The sequence below is a fragment of the Salvelinus namaycush genome, chromosome 17, assembly GCF_016432855.1.
Source record: "Salvelinus namaycush isolate Seneca chromosome 17, SaNama_1.0, whole genome shotgun sequence".
Classification (NCBI taxonomy): domain Eukaryota; kingdom Metazoa; phylum Chordata; class Actinopteri; order Salmoniformes; family Salmonidae; genus Salvelinus; species Salvelinus namaycush.
Window position 1 is genome coordinate 1,134,821 of NC_052323.1, and position 16,078 is coordinate 1,150,898.

General features: G+C 40.3%; 1 protein-coding gene across 1 annotated transcript in view; it reads left to right on the top strand.

Moving 5' to 3' along the window:
* The window catches only part of LOC120061859 (protein diaphanous homolog 2-like), a 467,422-nt gene extending 451,594 nt beyond the window's left edge, over nucleotides 1–15,828 (top strand). The window contains exons 25-26 of the mRNA XM_039011641.1: nucleotides 15,543–15,663; nucleotides 15,819–15,828. Of these exons, the coding sequence (XP_038867569.1) occupies nucleotides 15,543–15,663; nucleotides 15,819–15,828 (131 nt within the window). The remainder of the gene's footprint in view (nucleotides 1–15,542; nucleotides 15,664–15,818) is intronic.
* The last annotated feature ends 250 nt before the right edge of the window (nucleotides 15,829–16,078 follow it).

Consider the following 16,078-nt stretch of genomic DNA (forward strand, 5'->3'; position numbering starts at 1 on the left):
CTATGCCAAGGACAAAAGGTGTGTGTTAACCTGTAAATATCCCACGGCTTAGCCATCTGTTTCGGTGGTAGGCCTCACTCGTTCCAATGGCCCACCCACCACCTGTACACACACACAGACACACATACACAGTAGCCACCTCAGGCTATGGTCAGCATCCCGCCTATCCATGCACTTCCATGTTGTGCTTCTTTGTAAAGACACGTCTTTTCACGTCGCTTTCCTGCTGTCTTCATTATCTCCAGAACCTAATTGTACCTAATCGAGAGAACGATTTTGAGGCCTTCCAATGATGTATCAAATTAAAAACTTGTCTCCACAAAGTGAAGTGACCATCTGCTTTGGGCTACTCCTTGAAGAGCGACTCTGTTTGTAGATTGGCACATTTATCGCCCGGAAGGGAGGTCATTCATTTTGTGTGGCTTAGGAGTTTTTTTAAAATATATTTGTTTATTCCTTGTTCCAGAGGGCAGAGATCCATACAGCTTATGTACATAGCGCCTCTGCATCTCTCGCCGACTGATTTCCACACAACTTCCCAATTGTCGTCACCCCGGGACAACTTTCCCATGCATCAAAATATATTGTAATTGACTCCATTTGTGATAACTCTTGAGATATGGCACTGGCTGCAGCTCTGATGACTGCCAAAAGCAATAACATTTCAGAGGCATGACTCTCCTTCCAAACGAGAAGTTATTTCTCCTCAGATGCAGTGCCTTCAGAAAGTATTCACACCCCTTGACTTTTCCCACATTTTATTGTGTTACAGCCTGAATTTAACATTTATTAAATTTAGATTTTGTGTGACTAGCATACACACATTAGCCCATGATGTCAAAGTGGAATTATGTTTTTAGACATTTGTACAAATGTATAAAAAATGAAAAGCTGAAATGTCTTAAATTGTATGGACTCACTCTGTGTGCAATAACAGTGTTTAACATTATTGAATGACTACCTCATCTCTGTACACCACACATACAATTATCTGTAAGGTCCCTCAGTCGAGCAGTGATTTTCAAACACAGATTCAACCACAAAGAACAGGGAGGATTTTCAATGCCTCGCAAAGAAGGGCACCTATTGGTAGGCGGGTAAAAATGAAAAATAGCAAGCATCCCTCTGAGCATGGTGAAGCTAATAATTACACTTTAGAGGGTGCATCAATAGACCCAGTCATTACAAAGATGCAGGTGTCCTCCCTAACTCAGTTGCCGCAGAGGAATGACACCGCTCAGGGATTTCACCATGAGGCCAATGGTGACTTTAAAACAGTTACAGAGTTTAATGGCTGTGATAGGAGAAAACTGAGGATGGATCAACAACATTGTAGTTACTTCACAATACTAACTTAAGTAAAAAGAAGGAAGCTTACAAGATGACATTGAATGTTCCTGAGTGGCCTAGTTACAGTTTTGAATTAAATTGGCTTAAAAATGTGGCAAGACTTGAAAATAGCTATCTAGCAATGCTCAACAACCAACTTGAGGTTGAATAATTTTAAAAGGAATACTTTTTAAATATTGTAATAGCCAAGTGTGCAAACCTCTTAGAGACTTAACCAGAAAGACTCACAGCTTTTAATCGCTGACAAAGGTGATTCTAACGTGTATTGACTCAGGGGTGTGAATACTTAATGTAAATTAGATATTTCTGTTTCATTTTCAATAAATTATCAAAAATGTACAAAAACATGTTTTCACTTTGTCGTTATGGGGTATTGTGTGTAGATGGGTGAAAAAAATATTGAATCAATTTGAATTCAGGCTGAAACACGACAAGATGTGGATTAAGTCAGGTATTCATACTTTCTGAAGGTACTGTGTTGTCGATTTCTGGGTTTTCTGGGCTCCTGTGCTTTTTGCTGGCACCTGTAATCAACCTTACTAGCAGCTACATATTTTTTCGAAGGAGTTGTTATCTTCTCCTACCTCCTAAATATCATGTATAATATTATTTTTCTGCTTTTCTAGGCTCTTCTAGAGCCTTAAAAAAGAGAAGTGGCATTGTACCAAGGAGTAGCTCACAATGTGTGGTGTTATCAACCATGCGACGGTGTTCACTGGATGCCGAGGGAGGCCAACGAAAGGAACAGTGCTTTTATTCCAAGCTCAGCAGCACCTCTATAGCAAAGCCTCGCATACGTAATGGATTTCTGTCAGTGAGAGAATGAGGTTCAAATACAGGGAGGAAGTTGGCTGAAAGTGACCAAATCATGGGCTTGATACTGTTGCTGTCTGGGCTTGTAGGTCATTCGTTTGTAGAGAGACTGGCAAGGCTACAGTAGATGTTGTAAGGACAGTAATAATTGGGCTCAGATTTGGTGAATTAATTTAAACGATGCTCATCTTAGGGATATGAGGCACGAGTCTTTTATTATAGTTGGTTCCCCTGCTATACTTGTACTATGGGTCTACAGTGACTTCAGAAATGAGTCATACCCCTTGACTTATTCCACATTTTGTTGTGTTACAGCTTAAATTCAAAATGGATAAACACACATGAGACCATAATGACAATGTGAAAACATGGTTTCACACTGTTGAATCAATACGTTAGAATCACCTTTGGCAGCAATTACAGCTGTGAGTTTTTCTGGGTAAGTCTCTAAGAGCTTTGCACACCTGAATTGTATCATATTTGCACAAAAAAAAAAAATATTCTTCAAGCTCTGTCAAGTTAGTTGTTGATCATTGCTAGCCAGCCATTTACAAGTCTTGCCATAGATGTTCAAGCCGATTTAAGTCAAAACTGTAACTAGGCCACTTAGTAACACTCAATGTTGTCTTGTTAACCTTTTCCCAATAGGGGGTGCTGTTTTCACTTTGTAAAAAATGTGTTCCCAAATTAAACTGCCTCGTACTCAATTCTTGCTCGTACAATATGCATATTAGTATTACTATTGGATAGAAAACACTCTCTAGTTTCTAAAACCGTTTGAATTATATCTGTGAGTAAAACAGAACTCAAGTTGGAGCAATCTTCCTGTCAGCAAGTGAGAAATCTGAAATCAGGCAATCTGTTCAAGGGTCGGTTTATTAATTTGCATGTATTCTATTGGTCGACATGCACTGCATACGCCTTCCCCTGGATGTCAGCAAGCAATGAGAATTTGAATGGAGTTGCTAGGCAGATCTGAGGCCATATAAATGGGCTTGGAACCGGGGGTGCAGCCTTTTCAACATTCGCCATGACGCAAGACAGACCTCAGGATTGCGTTCTGGAAAGCTGCCGTTATAGGCCTTAGATATATCCGGCTCTGATTTTATTCGATATAGGTGTTAAAGACATCATAATGTTGTTATTTTAAACCGAGTTATATCAGTTTATATCAGTATATTGCGATTTTCGGATATTTATTTGTGCTGCGTTCTAGTGAGTTGGGCACATCTGGCCCACATGGCTAATGTTTACTGCTAATTCCAAAGTTGAAGGTGACAATCTACAACCGAGCAACGATTCCTCTGGACAAAGGACAACTTGCCCAAGATTCTGATGGGAGCTCATCAAAAAGTAAGAAGTATTTATGATGTTAATTTGTTGTTCTGTTGAAAAATGTAAATCTACTATTCCGCCATTAATTTCGGTGCGGTCTCGCTTTAACGCACGCTGTATGTCGTAGTAACGTTAATTTTAAAAATCTAACACAGCGGTTGCATTAAGAACTAATGTATCTTTCATTTGCTGTCCAACCTGTATTTTTTAGTCAAGTTTATGATTAGTTACTGATTAGATTAGGTGCCTCTCCCAAGATTTCTCCCGACATTTTGTTTGCATTTTGGCTACTATTCATATTGTATAACCACGATTTGTGCCGCTAAATATGCACATTTTCGAACAAACTCTATATGTATTGTGTAATATGATGTTATAGGACTGTCATCTGAAGAAGTTTGAGAAGGTTAGTGAAAAAATTTATATCTTTTGCTGGTTTATTCGTTATCGCTATTGTTGGCTTGAATCAATGCTGTTGTGTGGTTGGCTATTGTAGTAAGCTAATATAATGCTATATTGTGTTTTCGCTGTAAAACACTTAAAAAATCTGAAATATTGGCTGGATTCACAAGATCTTTGTCTTTCATTTGCTGTACGCTGTGTATTTTTCATAAATGTTTTATGATGAGTATTTAGGTAATTCACGTTGGTCTCTGTAGTTATTCTAGTTGCTTTGGTGAGAGTTGTGATGGTGGCTGCAATGTAAAACTATGATTTATACCTGAAATATGCACTTTTTTCTAACAAAACATATGCTATACAATAAATATGTTATCAGACTGTCATCTGATGAAGTTGTTTCTTGGTTAGTGACTATTTATATCTTTATTTGGTCGAAATTGTGATAGCTACCTATGCAGGAAAAAAATGGTGGGAAAAAAAAGTTGTGTCTTTTGCTATCGTGGTTAGCTAATAGAAATACATATTGCGTCTTCCCTGTAAAACATTTTAAAAATCAGAAATGATGGCTGGATTCACAAGATGTGTATCTTTCATCTGGTGTCTTGGACTTGTGATTTAATGATATTTAGATGCTAGTATTTACTTGTGACGCTATGCTAGGCTATGCTAGTCAGCTTTTTTACTGATGGGGGTGCTCCCGGATCCGGGATTGTGATGAAGTAGAAGTTAATCAACTCCAGTGTATATTTGACCTTGTGTTTTAGCTTATTGGTCTGCTGAATTTGTCTCCCAGTGTCTTGCCTGTGCTTAGCTCTATTCCGTTTCTTTTTATCCTAAAAAACTCCCTAGTTCTTGCCGATGACAAGCATACCCATAACATGATGCAGCCATCACTGTGCTTGAAAATATGAATACTTAGTGATGTGTTGTGTTGGATTTGCCCCCAAAAAATGAAGGTCATTTCTTTGCCACATGTTTTACTTTGAGTGCCTTATTGCAAACAGGATGCATGTTTTGGAGTATGTTTTGTTCTTTACAGGCTTCCTTCTATTCACTCTATCATTTAGGTTAGTATTGTGAAGTAACTACAATGCTGTTGATCCAGCCTCAGTTTTGTCCTATCACAGCCATTAAACTCTTTAACTGTTTTAAAGTCACCATTGGCCTCATGTTGAATCCCTGAGCGGTTTACTTCCTCTCTGGCAACTGAGTTAGGAAGGACGCCTGTATCTTTGTAGTGACTGGGTGTATTGATGCACCATTCAAAGTGTAATTAATAACTAATTAATAACTTCACCATGCACCGTGCTTTTTACATTTTTTCCCCATCTACCAAAAGGTGCCGCCCTTTGTGAGGCATTGGAAAACCTCCCCGGTCTTTGTAGTTTAGCCTGTGTTTGAAGTTCACTGTGCAACTGAGGGACCTTACATAGACTTGTATGTGTGGGATACAGAGATGAAAAAATCATGCTAAACACTATTATCACTCACAGAGTGAGTCCATGCAACTTATTATATGACTTGTTTTTACTCCTGAACTTATTTAGGCTTGCCATAACAAAGAGGTTGAATACTTATTGACTCAAGACATTTACGCTTTTACTTTTTTAATTGATTTGCAAAAATGTCTAAAAACATAATTGTACTTTGACATTATGGGTTATTATGTGTAGGCCAGTGAAACAAAATCTCACTTGAATCCATTTGAAATGCACGCTGTAACACAAGAAAATGTGGAAAAAAGAAAGATGTGTGAATTCTTTCTGAAGGCACCATATTTGTTCTCTCAATGAGTCATCTTAGTTAAGGAGTAAGGATATAGTCAATGCACTGTGTAAGGTGGGAGTTGCAATGGATGTCTTCGTAATATTCTAAAATAAACCGCTTCAGACTAGGTGCAGACTCATTAATATTTCAGATGTTAATCCAAGTATTCTTTGTCTGATTACAATGACCAAGACTGTTTTCTAGCCTACCTTAAATGATTGGAGTATGTTTTCATTCCATCAGTGAGGATTTAACAAATTTCAATGGCTTACCCGCAGTTCATTTCGGCAGCATATTATGGTTGTGTTGCACACAAAATATTTTCTTCATTAAAATCGATAAGTAAATACTGAATTATGAGAACACTTTGTTAAGTGGGGGATTTGAGAGAAAATACAAATTAAAGTAAGTAAGTGGAGTGAAAGTAAAAAGGATTTATTTCCTTCATTTCCATCCCGTTCCACACCATTGATGGGGAATTGTAATTCTGCGCGGCTGTGTACAGTATGGATTTACACATCATCCCCACAAGTGAAATTAATTGAATTGTGTGCAAACTACTTTCTGTTTGTTTTCTGGTACTCAGTTGATAACACAATTTCCACAGTTGTATGCAATAGCCGATTTATTGACTTATTTATAACTGAGTATAATCGGGAAAGAATTCATCATCTCTCTGTACATTGATGAACTTAGGAACTCTCTCCTTGAGGAGCACCATTGAAAGTCATCCCATATAAAGCTCATTGAATTGCGAGTCGATCACTCAAAACAAAAGTATATCGGCCAGAGTTAACCTTTCACGAGCCTCAACCCCGGATCCGGGATCACCCCCCACCCCCCCCCCCCCACACTGATTAGCATCGCTAGCATAGCGTCACAATTAAATAGTAGCATCTAAATATCATTAAATCACAAGTCCAAGACACCAGATGAAAGATACAGATCTTGTGAATAAACCCATCATTTCTGTTTTTTAAAATGTTTTACAGGGAAGACACAATATGTAAATCTATTAGCTAACCACGTTAGCAAAATACACCATTTTTCTTTGTCCACCATTTTTTCTCTCCACCACTAGCTATCACCAATTCGGCCAAATAAAGATATTGATAGCCACTAACCAAGAAAAAACCTCATCAGATGACAGTCTGATAACATATTTATTGTATAGGATAGGTTTTGTTAGAAAAATGTGCATATTTCAGGTAGAAATCATAGTTTACAATTGCACGCACCATCACAACTCGACTAGAATAAATACACAGAGCAACGTGTATTACCTAATTACTAATCATAAAACATTTCTTAAAAATACACAACTCACAGCAATGGAAAGACACAGATCTTGTGAATTCAGACAATATTTCAGATGTTCTAAGTGTTTTACAGCGAAAACACAATAAATCGTTATATTAGCATACCACATATGCAAACGTTACCCGACCATTGATTCAAGCCAAAGAGAGCGATATCGTTATCATCGCCAAAATATATTAATTTTTTCACTAACCTTCTCAGAATTCTTCCGATGACACTCCTGTAACATCATATTACAACATACATATAGAGTTTGTTCGAAAATGTGCATATTTAGCCACCAAAATCATGGTTAGACAATGAGAAAAGTAGCCCAGCTGGTCAGAAAATGTCGTGCGCCATATTAGACAGTGATCTAGTCTTATACATAAATACTCATAAACTTGACTAAAAAATACAGGGTGGACAGCGATTGATAGACAATTTAATTCTTAATACAATCGCTGAATTACATTTTTTAAATTATCCTTACTTTTCAATACAGGTTGCGCCAAGCGAAGCTATACAAAACAAAATGGCGGCATAAGCGTTTAACATTTTTCGACAGAAACACGATTTATCATCATAAATTGTTCTTACTATGAGCTGTTCTTCCATCAGAATCTTGGGCAATGAATCCTTTCTTGGGTCTAATCGTCTTTTGGTCGAAAGCTGTCCTCTTGCCATGTGGAAATGCCCACTAACGTTCGGCATGAACTGGAAACGTGCCCAGCGGTTCAAAGTGTCTCAGAAAGAAATGCCTCAAAATCGCACTAAACGGATATAAATTGCTATAAAACGGTTTAAATGAACTACCTTATGATGTTTTTAACACCTATAACGAGTAAAAACATGACCGGAGAAATATTACTGGCTAAACAACAGGTTGGAAGGAGGCGAGTCCGACGTCCTTCGTGCGTCAGGCGCAGGCAGCAAAGGGAAGCTACTTCCGGTATTTGCTGTTTTATACAGGCCCTGATTGCGCAATCGACTCCATTCAAAGCGTCACCACGTACTGACACCCAGGGGAAGACGTAAGCAGTGTCTGTTTCTCCATAGCATTTACAGGGACCTTTAAACAGACCCCAGATCAGGGGCCAAGATGTCTGAAATCTGACTCCCTGTCATGAAAAGTGCTGTAGAAGGAGTTCTGTTCCACTCAGAGACAAAATTCCAACGGCTATAGAAACTAGAGAGTGTTTTCTATCCAATAATAATAATAATATGCATATTGTACGAGCAAGAATTGAGTAGGAAGCCGTTTAATCTGTAGAGCAAATTATGCTAATGCGAAACAGCACCCCCTATAGTGGCAAGAAGTTAATAACACCCCCCGAACTTTCCTAATCCTCTGTTTTTACTGTACATGTAAATTGCCTCATTTGTTCATCGCTCCGTGCCGACTTAAATATCCCTTTCTTCTTCCCTATCCCCTTCCCCTGTCAACGTCACAAGAACCTCGGGTAATCACAAGGAACAATTTGACTGCTCGGTCACCACAACAGTATCACGTTCACTCCTGCAACTGGAACCACTTTGATTCCCGCTGAAAGGGGGAACACGCTGAGTCGTGTTGATCCTTTTGTCTCTCACTCAAACAACAGTATACTGCTGCGTCTCTTGTCTGCGTCGTTCCCACTTCATTTCATATTCACTTTCAGGTTGCCACCAGGTAAATGTGAAACTCAAAGCACGTTTTCTGTGTAACTGCAAATAGGTACCATGTCAGTCAAGGCGGTTGTGTGAGCGATGAGCACGGGTACAAAATGGGAGCACAATAACAAAATGGCAATGCCTTAAAATAATGATCTCACCAACGGTTTTACAGCATAACAGTTCATTGGGTTTCTTCTCGTAAACTCACTGATCAGTAGTCAATTTCAGCATAATATGAAGAAGTCTCACAATTGTTGAATGAACTGTTTTGGTCATGTGTCTGTTTTGGTCATGTGTTGAAAAGGGGTCGTTTCAAGGTTGTTCTCTATTTCCACTTCATATTTCTACATGCAGGGGGAGGTGAATTGGAATCATTAAGATTTTGAAGTGTCGAGTTAATAAGCTGGGACCAGGGTGAATTGTATGGCACGCTGAAAGGTCTTCACTTTTAGGGTCTCTGGAGCTTGAAACTCATTTTACATCTGATTGAAGGGCTGATACTGCTGCTGTGGCCCCACACTCTCCCTCTCACACCCCAAACCGCCTTCATTTATCAGGGGAAGAATATAGTGAACTTCGTTCTATGGGCGAGCTAATGAACCTTTACTAATGGCAGTGGGTGCGCCTTGTAATGTCGGTTAATATTTTTTGCTCCTCTCTCTCCACCACGGTGTAAGTCTTAATTTGTCAAGTGGATAGCTGTGGCTCTGAATCATAAAAAACACATCATAATTATGTCATCTGAAATGAATGTGGTGTAGACGTGCGAATGCTAGAACCATAAATCTGAATCCTAATTTGTCAACCAATCACACACACACACACACACACACACACACACACACACACACACACACACACACACACACACACACACACACACACAAACTCAAATCAAAACCAGACACAATCCCACACACATACTGTACTTTTGTGTTAAGTGGAATTAATTTGTGCATGACCTCATTTGGTTTTATGTTACCTTTGTTGGCACAAGTGTAGAGATTATTCAAAACTTGATCCTTTATGCCGCGTCGGCATAATAAATCACAATTTTCTTTGTAACCTTTGACGCAGCGCAAGAGCAGAGGGTGAAATATCGGTGTCCTTTCTCCATAAATCCCAACTGAAAATGGTCTCTTTTAACAAATGACTAAATATAATGTTGACATCTTCACATTAGAACAGATGATTTGGTATTTTGTGTTGCACATTGTGTCGTTTCTGTGACGAGCAGGTTTTTTTTTCACAGCAGTTTATTATTGTATTAAGTAGGACAGAGCGTAATGAAGTTGTCTGTCCTTCCCATATGGAAGTGACTAGTCCTCAGAGGGCCGATAGCATAGGGCAATACCACGGTAACGATGCTGTAAATCTGAAAGGTGTTTACCACGGAGGAGTTTGTCTTATTGTGTAACTCTGTCAGTACAGAAAGGGGCTTCCTCTCTTTCGGTTGTAATTTATTGTTCTCTCTCTCTCTCTCTCTCTCTCTCTCTCTCTCTCTCTCTCTCTCTCTCTCACACAAGCCAAAACATACACAGATATGCATAAGAAATCTCTCGCTCTCTCGCTCTCTCTCGCTCTTTTCACATTAAGCATGTACAAAAACATTTCTTACACCCAGAAATAGCTTGACAGCAATGACTGTAGCATGGCTGCAGACTAAAGTGTAGATTATTGAAATAATTTACATGGTTTTGCATGTGTAAGAGGTTACCTGGAAACAAATTGTGCGCTCATCCAGCTTAGAAACACAGAGACGGATATATTCAATGCACGTTTTTTAAAAGACACTAGCAGGTCTCGCTGACAGCAGTCATTAGGATAATTCACCAGCCAGAAATCCTTTCTATGTGAAGAAGTGTACATAGGCATAGTGCTTGTGTTTTTGTAGATACCAGTGGTTTTGTTGAAAGTTGTCCCTGAAAACAGTATTATTTTGGTGGTAATTGTACTAATGATATCCCAAAAGGATCCCTACTTCGTGCTGAACATGCTTCCTGCAGCGCCTTATATTAAACAGAGAGGAATGGTAGACGTATGTAGATTTATTTTCTAAAAAGCACGAACTGACCCATAACGGGCCCTTCCTTTTAAAGTGACTTCAAAAGAGAAATTTCCATATTTTTTTGGAGGCCTTTGTTGTTTATATTGCACTTTGCATAGCGACAAGCAATCTGATTTTGCTTCTGAAGCTGTGATAAAGTGTACCCTGAAAACACTCATTAACACTGCTTAATTAGAAAATGTTACTTTCTTGGCCCATTCCCTAACTCTCATCCAAAATGTTAAATCATAGGCTTCCAATGCATCATTTTAATGTGCTGAATTATACATGTTGGTTTTCGTAGACTATTGATTGGCTTGTTAAGACACAATACATTACTTTATACCATGGCATTGTTGAGTACTGGTTTCTGATTTGCTTGGAGGGCAGGTGTTGGTATTGCGTATATCCGACACGTGGAGACCTATTTTGACTCGCTGTGAGCGTTGCCTCATGAAGCCCAACAGCCACAAAACCAGCCCCCCATCTAAGGAGAAGTCCCGAATGATTCTCTGTGTGGGGGTACAGGTTGGTCGAGTTAATTTGTAAAGTGACTATGCATAGATAATAAACAGTGAGTAGCAGCAGTGTAAAAATAGTCTTGGTGTCCATTTGATTAATTGTTCAGCAGTCTTATGGCTTGGGGGTAGAAGCTGTTAAGGAGCCTTTTGGTCCTAGACTTGGCGCTCTGGTACCGCTTGCCGTGCGGTAGCAGGGTGAACAGTCTATGACCTAGGTGACTGGAGTCTTTGACCATTTTTTGGGCCTTCCTCTGACACAGCCTGGTATAGAGGTCCTGGATGTCAGGAAGCTTGGCCCCAATGATGTACTGGGCCATACACACTACCCTCTGTAGTGCCTTACGGTCAGATGCCAAGCAGTTTCCAAACCAGGTGGTGATGCAACCAGTCTGGATGCTCTCGATGGTCCATCTGTAGAACTTTATGAGGATCTGGGGACCCATGCCAAATCTTTTCAGTATCCTGAGGGGGAAAAGGTGTTGCCGTGCCCTCTTCACAAGTGTCTTGGTGTGTTTGGACCGTGTCACTTCGTTGGTGGACACCAAGGAACTTAAAACTATTGGCCCACTACACTTCAGCCCTGTCTATGTTAAAGCCTGTTCGGTCTTCCTTTTCCTATAGTCCATGATTAGCTCCTTTATCTTGCTCACATTGAGGGAGAGGTTGTTGTCCTGGCACCACACTGACAAGTCTCTGACCTCATCCCTATAGGCTATCTACATATTCATTATCTATCACACATCTCTGCACTTAGCAATAGAATGCCATATGCACTGCTATTTTAGTCATCAGTTAATCAGACTATTTTCTCATTTATTTCATTAACTTATTTCAGAAATTTGATTTGGGTTTTCAGTATAGTTGTTTAATGTTGGTGGGGCATATTATTCTGTTTAATGTTACCCCTGAATCACTATGATACATATATTTGTTTTTCTTCAGTGTATTTTTAACAGAGGTGAGATTTACTTTGTGCAAAGTGTAGGAATAGGCCTACAAGTGAAATTAGTCATTGACACAGACATGGTGGCGTAGCAATAAGATCAGAATGCTGTGAACCAAGAGGTTGTGAGTTCAAATCCCAGGGGAAGACATAATAATAATAATAATTGCTGTATGTGTCAACATACACAATATAATCATGTATGTCAAATGTGTATTTTAAAAGCATTGTTTATTTCTCTGGTTGTCCCTAGCTTTTCCAAAACACAAATAGTTATGACTATGGTTCACCATTTAGGGCCTTGATGGCCTTGGCAACATTAAAAAAGGATGATGTGTAATGAAACTGAGGTGTGCGTACCCTGGGTAAAATATACAAATCATTTGTGGGGGGACGTTTCTTTGCGACCATCAGTTGTCGTCCTCAGGACAAACCGGGAACTTGACAAAACCTCCAGGGGACAATGAGAGACAACATCCTAAAAAAATGTCCTTAGGGACATCCCCAGGACCAACCAGGAACTTGACAAAATGTCCAGGGGACCATGACACAACGTCCTGGTGACTTTAGGCAAACATTTTTGTCAAGTCCCAGGGGCGTCTTAACGACTCATTATTGTTTTCAGGGTATGCTCTCTCCAGTTTGTTGACATTTTACAGTTAGGCTTCATCATAGTGCTGTAAATGAGTCTTCTGGAGAATCTCAGTTAGCTAACCCCCTGTGTCTCAGTGTGATGGCTACTGAAGCCAGTAAAGATCAGCTACCTCAACTCTGTTATTAGCCAAGCCCGTACTGCTGTCATTCAGACACAGACCCCTCTGAGTTTCGTTGGCAAATGATGAACGGTTCCCAGGTATGATGCATCTGTGTGTATCTAATCTATCCATATCTGCCTGTCTGTGTGCCCACCTCTCTAGCTCTTCATTTCCCCCTGCTATCAGTGCTGGCTCAGATCACACTAACAACAGTTTGGTTGCTCTCTAAGGCCCTATCAGTGCTGGAGTGGGGCTGTGGTGCTGTGTTGACTGCGGGCATGCCGCCCCCCCATCCCCTAGTGTCCCCAGGAGTAAGACATAACCCTCGGCTTTGTGGGCCTTGAATGGTGGGGGGACACTATATCCCCAGTCACCAGATCCCTCCAAGCATCCAACTAATGACCTCATCCTCTGCATCGTTGCTACCGTCACTAGATTGATTTGTGGCCCCGGTGTAACTGTGTATGCCTCTGTGTACTGTAAGTGCTTCGTCCCCGCACTCACTGGGCAGTGGGATTGTTAGAAAACACAAATATAACCAGGTGGGAGCTGTATAATGGCTGTAAAGAAATAATAGGCTTCCCTGGTGTCAATGAGAATACCCCTTTCTTAATAGCTTCCGCACAGCTCATTGGATGGGTTGGGAAACATAAACGGCGCTGGGCCTGGTGGCAAGCGTAGTGGTGAGTCCTGACATGTTGCTTGCCTGCCCTCCCATCATGTATGACTCGCTGCAATACATGTAGAAGATGCAATGAGAGACGGGATTTTTATTTCACAAGATACAAGGGCATCATATAGGCTAGACATGGTAGGCTCAAAAAGCAATTGAATACCACGTGTGGCGCGCGGACATTGCAAGACAGGTACATTGTGGAGACATGCTTTGAAGCAGGTTTTTATTATTGAATATTTGAGTAAAGATAGGCAAGTTCAGTTAAACACTGAGGCTTGATTTGACATTTCCACGTGAAGGTTTATCTAAATAGCATGGGATGGCTTTGAACTAGTCAAGATGGTAGCACTTTTATTAAGGAGGACACTTTTAACATCCTAGACTTTGATCTTATTTTCCATTTGCACGCTGAGGCTTACCACAGCCACAGCCCACAGCCCAATCCATTGTAACTACATAGAAGTCTTATTGTTTAACTATCTGTCACTATTATTTAATGAATATGTTCAGTCTAGCGGAGGACTCTTGATAAAGACAAGTAAAAGTCAAAAAGATGTCTATTAAAAAGTCTGTAAACCTTTGCACTGTAACCCGTTGGTGTCCACTCTGTGACGCAGACCCAGGCAAAACAACATTGACCCATATATTTGCCTGTGACCAGTTCACACACCGTGTAGTCATAGTCGGAAGTGTCTGTGTATTAATAATAGGGATGTTAATCGTAAATCGGTTAGCCACCGAAAATACATTTGACCGGTCATGCTTATCAGTCTGTAGGTTAATTTCCATAATTTTGTGTAATTAAATTGGCATACAGAGCCCAGTTTGAGGAGTGGGATAGCCTATTTCCTGTCAGACAGCGCGAGAGCAGGTTCTTTAAAAAGCTGTTACTAGAGTGAAACATGTGCTTTTGTAAGCCCAGTCGTTGCGCAACAAATAACAATTCTAAAAGCAAATGCATGCTAAAAACTATTTTGATGGCCACGATTAAAACAAGCTACTATTTTTATTTCTCGATCTCAACTCGTAATTGATAGCCTGGCGCTGTCAGCCACAGTTGTTTTATAAAGACTTCCTCAAGCCATTATTAACCAGCTTTTTTGCTCCTGTTCTATTGATTTTCATATTAACTTTCTTTCGTTGTCCAGAAGCCAAAGGCACAATCCTATTCATATCAGCAACCCATCCTAGTTGTTGTTATTAGATTTCCATCCAAGTTTCATCTCTGTCATATATGGAACCGCTCACACTGTTTAGAACAGTTTTTTCCCCACGAATTCCATTTTGGCAAATGTTTGAAAAGTATGTCTTATTAGCTGCTTCATTACAGGAGTTGCATGTTCAATAAGAGTCTATAACCTTTTGACTGTAAGACGATAGGCTTGCTATTGTTGCATGTTTCCATTAAGCTCTTAACGAAAAATGTCCGCTCCTTGAATGCTTGCATACTATTTTCTGTTGGTCATGTCATGTTACTGTTTTGAAAAAAATCGAACCGTTTCTTGACCGGTTAATGAGGGTCGGTTAGTCGGGAGCAAAATTGACTGAAATGTGCATGCCTAATTAATAACACTAAAGCCTATACATGGCACCAGTAACTACTCTCCTGTCCTGTCTGATCCCCTAAGACATGCACAAGGCTTTGAAGCCCTCACTTGAAAGGGTTGATCTGAATAGTGAGAATGAGCAGTCCACAGGAACTCTGTAAACAGTGAATACAGACTGATTAATGAGCTCGAGCCACTCTACCGGGCACACACTGACGCACGCACAATTGCTTTTCAGGCCACACAGAATGTTGTGCTGAGACAGATTCTGGAGTGAACCAACTCAGCCTAACCTCAGCAAACAACTCTGATTGGAACAAACTACGTCAAAGACATATTCATATGTGTAGATATTCAGTTAATCTGCAATATATTGAAGTTATGTATTAAAGTATATTAATGATATATGTCCTTTCTCCATCTTTCTCCAGTTTCTGCCGAGATCCTGAAAAGCAGTCTGAGCACCATGGAGCGACACATCCAGAGGCTCGAAAACGACATCGAGAATTTCCCCAAGACAGATGACAAAAAAGATAAGTTTGTGGAAAAATTGTCCATATCCTTTTCATGTATTTCATTGATTCCTCCACTTGTCTTATCTGCAACTGTTGCTGAAGTAGAGAGCCGTGCTAGACATGGTTTGGCCATTGGGCGCCTGTGGATTGGCCACCAGAGAGACTGTGCTGTGCTTGTGTTCTCCCTGGCAGGAAAGAGTAGTTAAGGGCCGTACGTGTGACTAGTGGTACCCAGGGGCTTAAAGGAATGGATATGGCTGCCTTGCCACTAGTGAGATGTTTATCAGATCTCCTCCTCCTCCTCTCCCCAACACTCCCCAGAGAGAGTTCAGGCCTGGAGCTATTTTTTCCACCACTCCACCACTGCCTACCCTCCGGGACTCTAATGGGGGATCGTTCCCCCACGCTGACTTATTGCCACCTCCTGATTTCATCTCCCGACCGGCCACAGC